The sequence below is a fragment of the Strongylocentrotus purpuratus genome, unplaced genomic scaffold, assembly GCF_000002235.5.
Source record: "Strongylocentrotus purpuratus isolate Spur 01 unplaced genomic scaffold, Spur_5.0 spur5_scaffold_16, whole genome shotgun sequence".
Taxonomy (NCBI): Eukaryota; Metazoa; Echinodermata; class Echinoidea; order Camarodonta; family Strongylocentrotidae; genus Strongylocentrotus; species Strongylocentrotus purpuratus.
Window position 1 is genome coordinate 8,944,087 of NW_022145601.1, and position 14,262 is coordinate 8,958,348.

The 14,262-nt window shown below is 39.8% G+C and overlaps 1 protein-coding gene across 1 annotated transcript in view; it reads right to left on the reverse strand.

The window, feature by feature from the left end:
* LOC105441890 (ZP domain-containing protein-like) overlaps nucleotides 1-14,262 on the reverse strand; it is a 43,400-nt gene that overhangs the window by 6,538 nt on the left and 22,600 nt on the right. The window contains exons 4-10 of the mRNA XM_030986725.1: nucleotides 8,544-8,597; nucleotides 7,250-7,288; nucleotides 6,572-6,750; nucleotides 4,629-5,029; nucleotides 4,062-4,092; nucleotides 2,724-2,789; nucleotides 2,151-2,331 (exon numbers count right to left, since the gene is read on the reverse strand). Coding sequence (XP_030842585.1) covers nucleotides 2,151-2,331; nucleotides 2,724-2,789; nucleotides 4,062-4,092; nucleotides 4,629-5,029; nucleotides 6,572-6,750; nucleotides 7,250-7,288; nucleotides 8,544-8,597 — 951 coding nt within the window. The remainder of the gene's footprint in view (nucleotides 1-2,150; nucleotides 2,332-2,723; nucleotides 2,790-4,061; nucleotides 4,093-4,628; nucleotides 5,030-6,571; nucleotides 6,751-7,249; nucleotides 7,289-8,543; nucleotides 8,598-14,262) is intronic.

Here is a 14,262-nt window from a genome sequence, read left to right on the forward strand (position 1 = left end):
TGTGTCCATCGTCCCTCTCTTTGCTCCAGGCTGAGGAGATGCCATCGTTGGTGAAGGAGGCTGGGTAATCGACTGTAACTTCTGTGGACACTGCCGGCTAATGTGTCCTCGCCCTTTACAGGTGAAACACAACGTCTCCTCCTCGCACTCATTCCTCATGTGCCCTGTCTTACCACAGTTGAAACATCGATTCTTCTTCTGTGGAGCTCTTCCAGCATTCACCTTGCTATCCACCAAGGATTCCACACACCTTCTGAGTGATGCCACATCTTCCTTAAGGGAATTCATCTCACCCTTCCACTCAGCATCTGCATTCTTGGTAGTTGCCACATGAACATCGACAGAGCTACTCACTTCCTTAACTGGAATCGCCTTGGTCTCTTGACCCCTGAAGAATTCCAGCACATCCTCCCTCAACTGTAAGAAGGTCTTGCCCTTCGCTGCCAGCTCCATTCTGCGCAGCTCTCGTTGCATCCACACCTGGCTGCTACCTGTGACAAATCTCTCCTTCAAGGATGTGTCTCTAAGTTGAGTCAAAGCTTGCTTCTCATCACTGCTCGATGCAGCTTTCTCCATCCTCGTGTAGATTCGCATTAAAATCCTACTATAATCGGCGAGTGTCTCACCACCATGCTGCCTCCTACTATGGAATTCAGCCGTTAATGACTGAACAGTGTCCACTGCACCAAACAATGATCGCAGCACAGCAACAAGCTGGTCAAAGTCCTTGAGGATTCTCTCCTCCCTGCACAAAACTTCCTCCTTGGCCACTCCTCCCAAATGATCCACTAAGGACTGGGCCTTTGCAACATCTTTAAGCTGGTAGTGTCGACAATAACTGTCAAAGTTCTCCAGCCACTCCTGCAGGGACAAATCACCAGCTACCTGTGGTGAACCCTTGAACTTGCTCAACTTCACTGGCGGTGGCGCCTTCTGCACATTCAGTCCTTGAAGAACACTAGTCAGGGTCTCCAACATCTCTGTCACTGTTTCAGCCATCGCTACAAAGGCTGTAACAAGTATAGTAGGGGAAAAACAGGTAAGTTACACCTTACTCTACTATCAAAACATGTACTGAATAGATATAACTGAATCTACAGTATTAAATACTGAACACTTGGGACTTACAACAAATCCTTGTTACCCTGGTTGGTAACCAAAAAAAAAAAAACATTCTCAGTTCCAGTCAATTCAGTCTCTATCAGTCTATGGTCCTCGTGGATAGTTCATTCTCAATACTGCTCTTCCATCTATCCGAGCAGTAATCATAAGTTCGAAGTTCTATGCTCAGTAAGTCACCACCAAAGATTATCTACCCGAGCTGTCTGCAAGCTCGGTTATCTGCGAAGATCGTCTAGGCCGGTCCTCTCAGACCACGCAGTGGGGTTGCTCATCCAAGACCGTGGGGTTTCCCTCATTGTCTGCGCTGACTTCATCCCATCCTCGTCGCCAATTTGTCGTAGTACGTGTGAGACGATAAATGAAACTCGGGAAAACGTGTGTTAGCGTAACCGGTGCTTTAATTCATAAACCGTTGATTCTCGGTGATTCATGCACGCAGAAACGGGAAAAAACCCCAAAGTCTTCAGCAATAAACCACTGAAGCTCTCAACTACAGTGGAGAAGGAAGTGAAGGGGAAAAGGGAGACACCAAGAAACTACCAGCAATCAACTCAGCTCAGCTCAGCAACAGAAGCTGCAACATGCAAGTCCTGATCTTGCCCTCGAAAATACTGCCAAACAGTAGAACCAAAACCCTCGTTAAAACAAGGAAACCGCGTGACTCTGTAATACATAGCTACAGGCACAGCAACAACGTCCTCTCCGCAATTGAACGTGACATGAATGTCATTCAATACTAACATGTATGTTAACACATTAACGTGGGCGGCGTACCACACAATAAATCATTCATCCGCAAAATCATGTGCAACACGCGTAGCGAACTAATTTGCATAATCGGACAAGTCCGCGATCTACATAAAACATAAACTAGTCCACATTCCCACATTATTATTATTTTTTTTTTTTTTTTCCTTTGGGGGGGGGGGGGGGGGGGGGGGGGGGGAGGTGTGCTTTGTTGTTTAGAAGCCAATCATAACACTGTTCTGATAGTGTTATCAACACCACTCTTTCCGAGTGCAGCTCACCCATTGAGCTTGAACCAGCAGCTGCTTGATCAGACATAGGTCCGTTAGAGATGGTGTGTGGCTTGGAGCTCGAACCCCGAGGCTGCCCGGCTGCGCTACGTTTGGCCCTGGTTACACAACCCTGTGAGCAGCGGGATGCAGGGTCGGTATCACAAACAAGCACGTCACAATGAAGGTATACCTGTATGATAAGACGATCAAAAGTTACAGTTTTAATTGTCAATCATGAAAATACAGCTGTTAACGTTATTCATATTATTTCTACCAATAATTGTTTTCTTTTTCATAATGCATTAATACACATCATGTATATGAAAGCTCTTTTTATAATTAGTGGCTATGGTTTACTATAGTGCATACATTGGACTATTATTGTTGCAATCAAGGGCGTATCCAGGATGTTTTAAGGGGAGGTGTTTTTTGCCGAATTCATAAGAAAATATTTACCGGCGAATCAGCCTGCCGGTGAATAAGCGGGGGGGGGGGGGGGGGGGTGGTGGTGGTAAGGAGCAATATCGGCGAATCAGCCAGCCGGTTAATAATTTCCGAATTAGATATGATTCGTATTCTTACCTCTGGATATTCGCCAATGAAAGCAAAAGCATCGATAGAGAATCCCTTAATTAAACGCTGTATATCATGATAAGGCCAGGAGAGCATTATTTAAACTTTATAAATCTTTCGGCAATTATACGCCCAGTATTAAAACCTTATTACACCTGTTTGATGCAACTGTACAACCAATTTTGCTTTATGGATCCGAAATTTGGGGTGCTAGTGCAATAGACATGAAGAAAATTCTTCAAATAGAAACAGGGAAAACAGGACTGTATTATAAAAACGATTTTGAGAAAGTACACATTCAGTGTTGTAAAAATATCTTAGGGGTAAACCGCAAATGCAGCAATTTAGCAGTTTCAGCTGAAATTGGAAGGCATCCTCAACTTATTCAAATTGCAATAAACATGCTCAAATATTGGATACGAATACGGAGTTTGGATGAAAATGGCCTTGTCTATAAATCTTTTGAAGAAAACAAAAAATTAGTAAATAACGAACAAAGCTGTTGGTTAATGTCAATTCGGGATATCTTTAGTTCACTAAATATTTGTAATAATGGAAATGAGATCGTATTGGACCCTGAAAATATACAAATTTCTCATAAAGATTTTGTCGAGTTATGTAAACTTTGTTTGGAAGGGAGATTTGATGAACAATTAAAACTAGACTTATTTGATGATAGGGATACCCGTAAAGGAAATAAACTCAGAACCCTCAGACAATTTAAAAACTCAATCAAGCAAGAAAAGTATTTATCTCATATACCAAATATAAATTTAAGAAAAAATATCACCAAACTACGTCTAAGCGCGCACAACTTACCCATAGAAACAGGAAGGTATAAAAGACCAGAAAAAACTCCCCCGAATCTACGATTCTGTGAAGACTGTAATATGAATCTTGTAGGAGATGAATTCCATATAATTATGAAATGTGACAAGTATAAAGATTTACGAGTAGATTTTATAGAAACAATTAGTAATCTGGAAGAAAATGTTTGTAATTTGGATAGTCAAGAAAAATTCATATTTATAATGAGATTAGATAATGAAGTTGTAATAGATAGTTTTTCTTTGTTCACCAAAAACATAATTGCAATGAGGGGTAATTTTTAGATACTATATGTTATAACAAAGTAGTCGTGTACAATCTTATGCTTTTGTTTTAGTTCTCATTTACATATTTCGTATTGCATGACTTATTGTTTATTTAGAAAGGTGTTGTAAATGTTTTATATTATGTTTTATATATCGATTGTTGCATTACATTGTAAAGTGATTATAACTATGTCTATAAACAGAATATTGATGTACATCAATGATGTTTAATAAATACAATACAATACAATACATGAAAGCCTACGGTAGGATCCAGCCCGCATCTGTGAAAAAAAAGAATAGAAATCAAAATTAAAGCATGCAACTAACAGAAAACACATGTAAGAATTACCGAAAGGGACTGATAATTTATTTTTCTTTAAATGAAAATAATAACTACAGAGAATCAGGAGTAGAAATGAATACAGCAAAGAAAAAGTAGATGCCATTTTCGAAAGAGGAAGAGGAAGAATCAGGAAACTTTATTTTTTTTTTTAAAGGCCAACTTTATTTAGAAATATTATGTAGAAAGAAGTAGAAATCAGAATGTTGACTGGAAATTGAAAACAAAATAAGGAGAAGATTATGAAAAATGGAAAGAAGATAAAAATAGAGACTAAAATTGAATGACATCTAAGGCGAAAGGCGAGAAAAAGGTAGGTTGTTTATCCTACCAGAGAACGTCTTCTGCACGTTGTATGGTCACAATTTCAAACAATCTAAACCTACCTCTTCAATAAAACCACAAAAAAAGAAAGAAAAAAATGAAGAAAAAAACAAGAGAAGAAGAAAACACTGACTTCAAGACTTATATACTAACCCATCTTTTACGAACGTAAATTCGATCGGGTTCATAGGGTAGACATCGGGCGTTGCCCAGCAGCGGTCAAGAAACAACGTCAGGTCAGAAACCGCGTCTAGGGTCACCCCAAAGAACAGCGTCTCCCCGAGATACACCAGCGCGTCTTGGTCGGGTGCCGGCGAGGTGAAGGAGATGTCGGAGAAGCGGTCGAGGGTGAGCGAGAAATTACCGTAACCAGTCTCGCTGAAGCTCACGATGCCGAGTTTGGGCTTGAAGGAGCTACCGAGTAGACTGCGGCGTTTGATCTCGCAAGTGACGGGGATCTTGAGGCGGAAATCACGCGTGATCAGCGATCCGTTTTCACCCGTCGGTTTGAAGTACGTCACGACGTTGGAGTACTTGATGACATCAGCAGTTTGCTTTCAGAAAAATTGGGAAAAGATGACAAAAATATCAAGGTAGATTGAGTTGGCAATAGCCAATAATGTCGATATAGGGCCTTTCAATAATCTGGCAAGGGAACACATGAAATTGTTTTCGCTCAATAATCTTATTAAAGTAATAAGGGAAAACTGTCCCCCTGCCCTCGGAAACAGAACAGAACAATATTGCGTTGTTCATGTGCAGCGTTTCGAGTCTAAGTAGTGACGTATCCAGGCCTTGGCCTCAGGAAGGGCAAAACATCTCAACTAAAGCCGGTATTGTCCCCCATCCCCGTTTGTAAGTCAAAGAAAATATATACAATTTTATTTGCAGTATAACGTACAACACGCGGGTCGTCCAGATACCAATTAGAAAACAAACCACACACCCCCCCCCCCCCCCCCCCCCCCTCTGATTACTGAAATATGGTAATGTATACGCGACCGTTTCCTACATGTTCTCTGGATTGCAAACGTACTGCTATCATATTGCTCCGATTGTCTCATTTTCGCTCGCGTGAACATTGCCAGCACAAACCACTGACCGCTACCTCCTGAACGGATCATCGACCATTCCATTCACTATTCGTTACGTACTAAAAGGCTGTATTGTCTGATCGTTCATGAATATTCATGTTTTTGCTAAACTCGGCAAAATGTTTGCTTTTACTAAATAGAAAATTACGGTGGGGGGGGGGGGGGGGTTGGATGAAATGGACATAATGAAATAGGCAGAAGTGATCTATGATAATTCATGCTTTTTATGTTTCGTGTGCTCGACCTATAATCTTTAAATCGCTTGGTAAACTGAGTCCAAAGTTAGACTTGTTTCACATGTGTATTATAGGCAATGACGAGCTTGCAACCTATTTTGAAAAATTACGGTGGGTGAACTTTCAAAAGTCAATGAGACATGAGGGCTCCAATGAAAGAGCTAGTGATAACGTACGTCGGGGTGGATGTGCTTTTCGTTTAAACAAAAAATGAATTTTTAACGATTTAAAAAAAAAAACGTCCATAGGCTAACATGTTAGGCTGCTGACCCTGACCAGGCTCTGACGATAGGGGGCGTTGTGAAATGAGACTAAAGGGAGCCATATGAAAGGGGGTGTGGTGTGGGTGGGCTAGAAGGGGGGGGGGGGGTGTGAGAGTGTTGTGATAGGATGGTAATATGTAACTTTAAACCTTCCTCTACTGTTATTTTGATTATACACTGTTACATGCAAGAATTTTTTTGTTTTTGTTTTTCTCTATGTTCATTGATTGATGTAACTCATTAAGTGTCTTGTATCAAAGATCTTGTTTTATATTGCTTATTTTGATAATTTCTTGTTATGTGAAATTCTTGTTATGTGAAATTATGAGGAAGGAAATAAAATATCATTTAAAACAAAAAATATGACTACCATTCCCATCTTCTGCATTTCTCTCTCTGATACCCGCCTCTCCCCCGGCTCCCCCCCCCCCCCCCCCCCACATCACAAGTTGGATGAGATTTTCCTAACTTTACAGGGCAGGTTATTAAGAATCCTTTCTTACCTCCGACACAGTATCACAGTCGTCATATCTGGTGGTGACGGCTATGCGACTTCCGGTGTAGTCGTACCCGACACAGCTCTGGTCTTCGTAGTGGACGTCAGTGGCATCACCGTTATTCTCGAGCAGAGCTCGGTCGAGGAGAACCGTCATGGTCGTGCTCTCACAAGATACGCTGGCTCCTGTGGATGATGTTGGTGGTCATCGGAGAAATTCAGATTAAAATACAAAATAAAAATTTGAATTTGAATTTAAATTCCAATTACAGCACGGGGGAAAGTACCTCCCCCTTCTAACCATCACTGCCTTTCGAGATAATGATACGTTTTAGGCGCTTCGATCAAATCTTATCATTCGCCAGTTGATGTCGGAATTGTTAATCTTATTTCTTAATTCTAAATCTTCTGATAGTATATCAGAAGTGTGTTAGTTGAAGCCCCACTGCACTACTTATAGCTCCTTACGCCCTCTATATAGCAAACAATGCCTGATCGGTGACCGCTGGTCCCCTATGATCCCCTTTTTCTTATGTTAATTGAGAGTTGATTTGATGAGATAACCACCTATCGGTGACCATGGAGGGAGGTCTTATCCCTCCTGGCCAATCTAGTGCAGAGGGGCTTTAAGGAAATCATCACAATGCACGTGACGAAGATTATTAATATCAATCATTCGTCTTACCTGCAGGGGTGATGGTGGTGGGGTCTGGTTGTGGATCAACTGGAAGGGGAAAATTGATTAGGCATAACTTAATGAATTGTGTAATAAGTTATTATGATACTCACCCATGTTGACATAATGAAATCAGATTAAAGCTTGAAATACATGACTAATTAAATGGTCAGTAAGGTTGGAAAGTACATGTATATTCGCTGTACAATCGTAGATGTCAGTAATTTGAATCTTCCATTAGGAACTTGTTCATTTACTCATTATTTTCAATACAATACATACTCACTTATACACATAGTCTACTGCCCTTTGCTTGTCTCTTGGAAGCCCCCACAAATTTTCTCTCTGTAGCTAGCTTCTCCTTTTGTTTTAATGTCTAATCCAAGTTTCCCTTTTTTTTGGGGGGGGGGGGTATCTTTTTCCAATCTAATTACACTCTACAAAGAATTGGGAAAGATTTTACCCATTGTAATTTTTTTTTAAGACATGCATGTTTGTTGGCTAAAATTCAACCCAATGTTGGATAGAATTTACCCAATGTTGGCTATCATTTTACCCGAAAAAATGCATGCTTAATTTCAAACCCAATATGATTTTTAAAAAACCAACTTATTTTAGAGAATACGATTAGTGGGAACTATAAAATGAATTGCACATCATTGTGCATTTATCATTATTTTGCAGGCCTATGTATCTACCCCTGGTGTGTATACATTTGTTTGTTGATGATTATTTCTGCCCTCAAGCTTTTAAAAGATTTGAGCATCTACGCACATGATTTTATGCCTTATTTTTTATTAATACATCCTTTTCATATTTTGAACATACCAATGATTGTATTCATTTAACGATTTGTTATCTTTCATTATAATTCTTTAGCGCTTTACCTTTTTTTCTTTTAGAAATGTAAACAAGTTACTTGATACTGTATTATTTTGTATATATAATCTATGTAAATACAAATCAAACAAGTTTTACAAGCATACGTTTAAACAAAAACCTTGCCAAAGATTGGAACTGGGCTCGACTAGCACATGTGCTAACTTCTAGTCCCCATTAACAACTTCAATGCATATAATTATGTGTATATTTTGTACAAAATAGTATTCATATCTATGTCTAAATATCGTTTTAAAACCATTACTGTTCAATCAACATTACTCCTCCTTTATGTATTCGTGTATCGTTATTCTTTGCATTGTATGATTGTTCATTATACTCTCATTATTGTGATATGTTGTGGTTATTAAATTCAAATTCAATTCAAAAGATATAGTAAATCATTTGAAAATACAAATCTTACTAGTTGTCTCTTCTTCAGTTTTGAAGTTGTCAGTACTGAATGGTCCTAGAGTAGCTGAAATATCAAACGAGTCACATATATTATGAACGAATCCGGGCTAACTCGGCCCACGGGACTACTCGGCCCAGCTGGAAAAACTGGGCCGAGATGTCCCGACCTGATTAATCGATCGAGAGATACCAATGTGTATATGTTTGTGCTCTTTGTGACTTAATAATGCCCTTTCCAACCAAAATCTTTAATGGAATTGTGTTAAATGATACTAATGAAGACAATATATGACTTATCTTTAGGTAAAATGACAAAAAAAATGACATTTCGGACAATTTACTCACAGCTCGCAATCTGCATTGCCGCACGTACATTAAATGTGCGTTGTATCTACTCGGACCACTGAAATTCGAGCAGTGTTTTTGTCGGTAAATCACTGCAAAAATATCATTTTTATCTCGTATGAAGGTCTATTTTTTATTCCTGACACAGATTTCATTATTGAGAAGTCGAATATAGTACATTTTAGACTAGATGGTTGATGTTTGTTCACATTCTTTCGTCCTGGCCGTAAATTAGCAGACTACTGCCTAGTGCTACCGCAGCAGCTCAGCTCAGTGTGCAGCTAGCCGTACAGCGCCGCCGGCCGGGTCGGCGGGGGAATTCACTGACTCGTGCCGGGCTGCTGCACTGCATTGCATGATTGTACTGCCCAATTTGATCGAGTGATGTGTGAGTATAACTAATCAAACTAGATCTATATCTACTGTATTATCATTATTCATTCCGAGTAGAATATCCAATTTGATTTAGTGAGTAAACTAGACCTATATCTACTGTAGCTACATCATTATCATATACTAGATTAGTCATTCAGAGTAGAATATTCGATTAATGAAGGAATGGAATTTTTCTTTTTCATAATCAGATAATCATATTTTACTCCTAAAAGTTAAAGACTTGATAAATAGCTAGATCTCTCGTAAGGGCCTAGCCTAGTACTGTAAGAGAAGTGAGCTGAAGAATCGCCTTCTTTTATTTTTATTTTGGAGGGGCAGGCGCGTAGCCAGGGAGGGGGGGGGCAGTGGGGGCGGTCGCCCCCCAAAAAAAAGAAAAAAAAAAAAAAAAAAAAGGAAGAGGGCGTAGGAAAAAAAAGGATTAAGAGTCGAGAACGGTACAACGAATCGTCTTCTTTCTCTAATTATATAATGAAACATCAAAGCTTCCGCGCGGAAAAGGGGGGACGGAACTGAATTCAGATAAGGATAAAGAGTCGAGAACGGTACAACGAATCGGGGTCCAGACAACTCGCCACAAAGACAACCCGCCCCAAGACAACCCGCCACAATACCCTGGACATCCCGCCACAATACCCTGGACAACCCGCCACAATACCCTGGACAACCCGCCACAATACCCTGGACAACTCGCCACAGCCTTTTCGGACAACTCGCCACACTTTTTCCCATCATGATTTCTAGATCTAAAATGAAATGAAAGTTTAATTTTTCATGATTTTCGTGCTTTTATAAACACAGTCATTACAAAGAATAAAGTTGATTTCCCTTGTAACAATAATATATATGGAAATGAAATTGTCATTTTTCATGATTTTCGTGCTTTTAAAAAACACAGTCATTACAAAGAATAAAGTTGATTTCCCTTGTAACAATAATATACTTTTGATCTAGAGGTCTATAACAGCTGCATTTTTCTGTCCCAGAATTTTTTTAATGGTAGGATACTGGAAGCACTGGCGTACTGATAGGGGGGGGGGGGGGGGGGGGGAGGTGGGCAGTTGACCCGCGAAATAAAATTGGAATGTGGTTTATTTCTAGATTTTCTGGGTTAGTTTTGTCAGAGGCGGCATTCTTGGTTGGGGGGGGGGGGGACACTGTGCCCCCACTTTTCCAGGTTCCCCTAAAGTGCCCCCTTATCCTTTGTACATGTCCTTTTCCCTTCTGATAATTTTTAATGGTAGGAATTCATGGAAGGATAGGCCTACTGGAAGCACTGGCGTACTGATGGGTAAGGGGGCAGTTGACCCGCGAAATAAAATTGAAATTTGGTTTATTTCTAGATTTTCTGGGTTAGTTTTGCACTTTTGCCCACAGTCAGAGGCGACATTCTTGGTTGGGGGGGGGGGGGGGCACTATGCCTCCACTTTTTCAGGTTCCCCTAAAGTGCCCCCTTATCATTTTGTACATGTCCTTTTCCCTTCTGATAAGTGCCTACTTTTCTTTCTCAGATGTTTTAATTATAATGTTACTCATAATTACATAAAAGAACTTTTCAGTCTTTCTTCATTAAATTGTCTTTAATATTCATCATGTAATTTTTCAAATGGGACCTTACACTTTCAGCTTGCTTGCTCGAAAATCGATATTCAGTCCATCACACCAAATCGCGAAGTATGTTGCTTAAACAATAATGTTGTTCCACGTAAAGAAATAAACAAATATTGATGTCATTCGTGGTAATGTATTCACAATCTTGACGAAGGCGTAGGCCTTTATACAAATATCTAAAAATGGTTTTTATTATTGTTGATGTGTCCCTTTGTAGGTGCCCCTTTTTCAGAAATCCAGCCATTCTTGCGATCATAGGCGCCAGAAGTGGGGGCAGGGGACTCGCCCTCCTCCCAACGAAAAAGTGTGTGTGTGTGGGGGGGGGGGGGGGTGTGGGTCAAAACGAATTTCCACTCCCCCCCCAAAAAAAAAAAAAAAATCAGCAATAAAGCAGTATAATTGATTACTATTTAGTAACCAAAAAGATCATACAAATATAATAAAACCTAAATTGAATCAAATTAAAATGATATTCCATTCAAAGAATTAAATTTCATAATTAAATTTCAATTTACATGACATGGGGTGGAGATGATGAGAGGGATGGAGATGATGAGAGGGATGGAGAGGATGAGAGGGATGGAGACGATGTGAGGGATGGAGATGATGAGAGGGATGGAGATGATGAGAGGGATGGAGACAATGTGAGGGATGGAGATGATGAGAGGGATGGAGATGATGAGAGGGATGGAGATGATGTGAGGGATGGAGAGGATGAAAGGGATGGAGAGGATGGAGAGGATGAGAGGGATGGAGAGGATGAGAGGGATGGAGACAATGTGAGGGATGGAGATGATGAGAGGGATGGAGATGATGAGAGGGATGGAGATGATGTGAGGGATGGAGAGGATGAGAGGGATGGAGAGGATGGAGAGGATGAGAGGGATGGAGAGGATGAGAGGGATGGAGACAATGTGAGAGATGGAGATGATGAGAGGGATGGAGACAATGGGAGGGATGGAGATGATGAGAGGGATGGAGACAATGTGAGAGATGGAGATGATGAGAGGGATGGAGACAATGTGAGGGATGGAGATGATGAGAGGGATGGAGACAATGTGAGAGATGGAGATGATGAGAGGGATGGAGACAATGTGAGGGATGGAGATGATGAGAGGGATGGAGACAATGTGAGGGATGGAGATGATGAGAGGGATGGAGAGGATGAGAGGGATGGAGAGGATGAGAGGGATGGAGAAGATGAGAGGGATGGAGACAATGGGAGGGATGGAGACAATGTGAGAGATGGAGATGAGAGGGATGGAGATGATGAGAGGGATGGAGATGATGAGAGGGATGGAGACAATGTGAGGGATGGAGATGATGAGAGGGATGGAGAGGATGAGAGGGATGGAGAGGATGAGAGGGATGGAGACAATGAGAGGGATGGAGATGATGAGAGGGATTGGTGAGGGATGGATAGACTTTTATAGGACATTTGTAAACAATTACAGCTGTATTTCTGGAAACTTGTGCAATGTGTTTATGGATTTTAGTTACAGAATCGGAGTCTTATTTTTGATATTGCTAGTTTTTTTTACTTGTATATATTTAAAAGTGTTATCTATTGTGCTGAACATGTAAACATGTATATTCCAGCCAAGGCTGTCCTTCATGTAAAATTGTATTTGTATATGAATCATGTTTCTGCTCTAATAAAAACCATTTTTGAATTGAATTGAATGAAATGGAGGTGATGAGAGGGAAGGAGACAATGTTGATGATGTAAGGGATGAAGATGCTGTTGATGACAGGGATTGGTGAGGGATTGAGACGGTGTGAGGAATGAAGATGATGAGAGGGATGGAGATGATGAGAGGGATGGAGACGGTATGAGGGATGGAGACTGTGTGAGGGATGAAGACAGTGTGAGGGATGAAGATGATGGGAGGGATGGAGATGGTGACAAGATGGTGAGAGGGATGGAGACGATGAGAGGGATGGAGACGGGAGGAATGGAGACGTCTCTATCCCTCTAATCATCAATATCGTCTTCATCCCTTACATCATCAAAATTGTCTCCATCCCTCTCATCCTCTCCATCCCTCTCATCATCTCCATCCCTCACATTGTCTCCATCCCTCTCATCATCTCCATCTCTCACATCATCTCCATCCTTTACATCATCAACATTGTCTCTATTATGTATTATGCCATGTTGTGGAAATGCAATTTTATTTTTGTATTCATTATTTATTTATAGTATGTACATATTTACAGGTACACAAGATCAGATATAAATTTGTTAACCCCCAGCCCCCCCCCCCCAAAAAAAAATTGTAACATGCAGATGACACGCCACACCATTCCTTGTGTTGTGGTATTGGTACGTGTTATTTCATATGCAATTTACAAGGCAAAAAAACCCTAAATAAATAAACAAAGTTAAAACAATTAAATAAAAATGAGGACATGTTTGAAAAACACACATAATAGCAATAAACATTATTTGTTTATGACTCCAAGATACATATTCCAACAATATGACGTCAAGCTGACTCAAAATAACAATTGATAAGCAGGTGTAATCGTGTATTAATTTCATGCCACGTTGTGGTAATGCAATTTTGTTTTTTTATTTATTATTTATTTATAGTATGTACATATTTACAGGTACACAAGATCAGATATAAATCTGTTAACCCCCAGCCCCCCCCCCCAAAAAAAAAAAATTAAAAAAATTGTAACATGCAGAGACCAGTACAGATGACAGATGACACGCCACACCATTCCTTGTGTTGTGGTATTGGTACGTATTATTTCATATATGCAAGTTACAAGGCAAAAAACCCTAAATAAATAAACAAAGTTAAAACAATTAAATAAAATTGAGGACATGTTTGAAAAACACACATAATAACAATAAACATTATTTGTTTACGACTCCAAGATACAAATTCCAACAATATGACGTCAAGCAGACTCATAATAACAAATGATAAGCAGGTGTAATCGTGTATTAATTTCATGCCACGTTGTGGTAATGCAATTTTGTTTTTTTATTTATTATTTATTTATAGTATACATATTTATACAGGTACACAGATATCAGTTATAAATCTGTTAACCCCCAGCCCCCCCCCCCCAAAAAAAAAAAAATTGTAACATGCAGAAACCAGTACAGATGACACGCCAAACCATTCCTTGTGTTGTGGTATTGGTACGTATTATTTCATGTATGCAAGTTACAAGGCAAAAAAAAAACCTAAATAAATAAACAAAGTTAGAACAATTAAATAAAAATGAGGACATGTTTGAAAAAAAGATTAAAAAGGGCACTTATTCAAGATTATTTCAAGATTTATGAGAATGGAAAATGGACACTTATTGCAAGGAAAATGGGAACATGCCGAAGGAAAAGGGGCACGTGTCAAAAATAA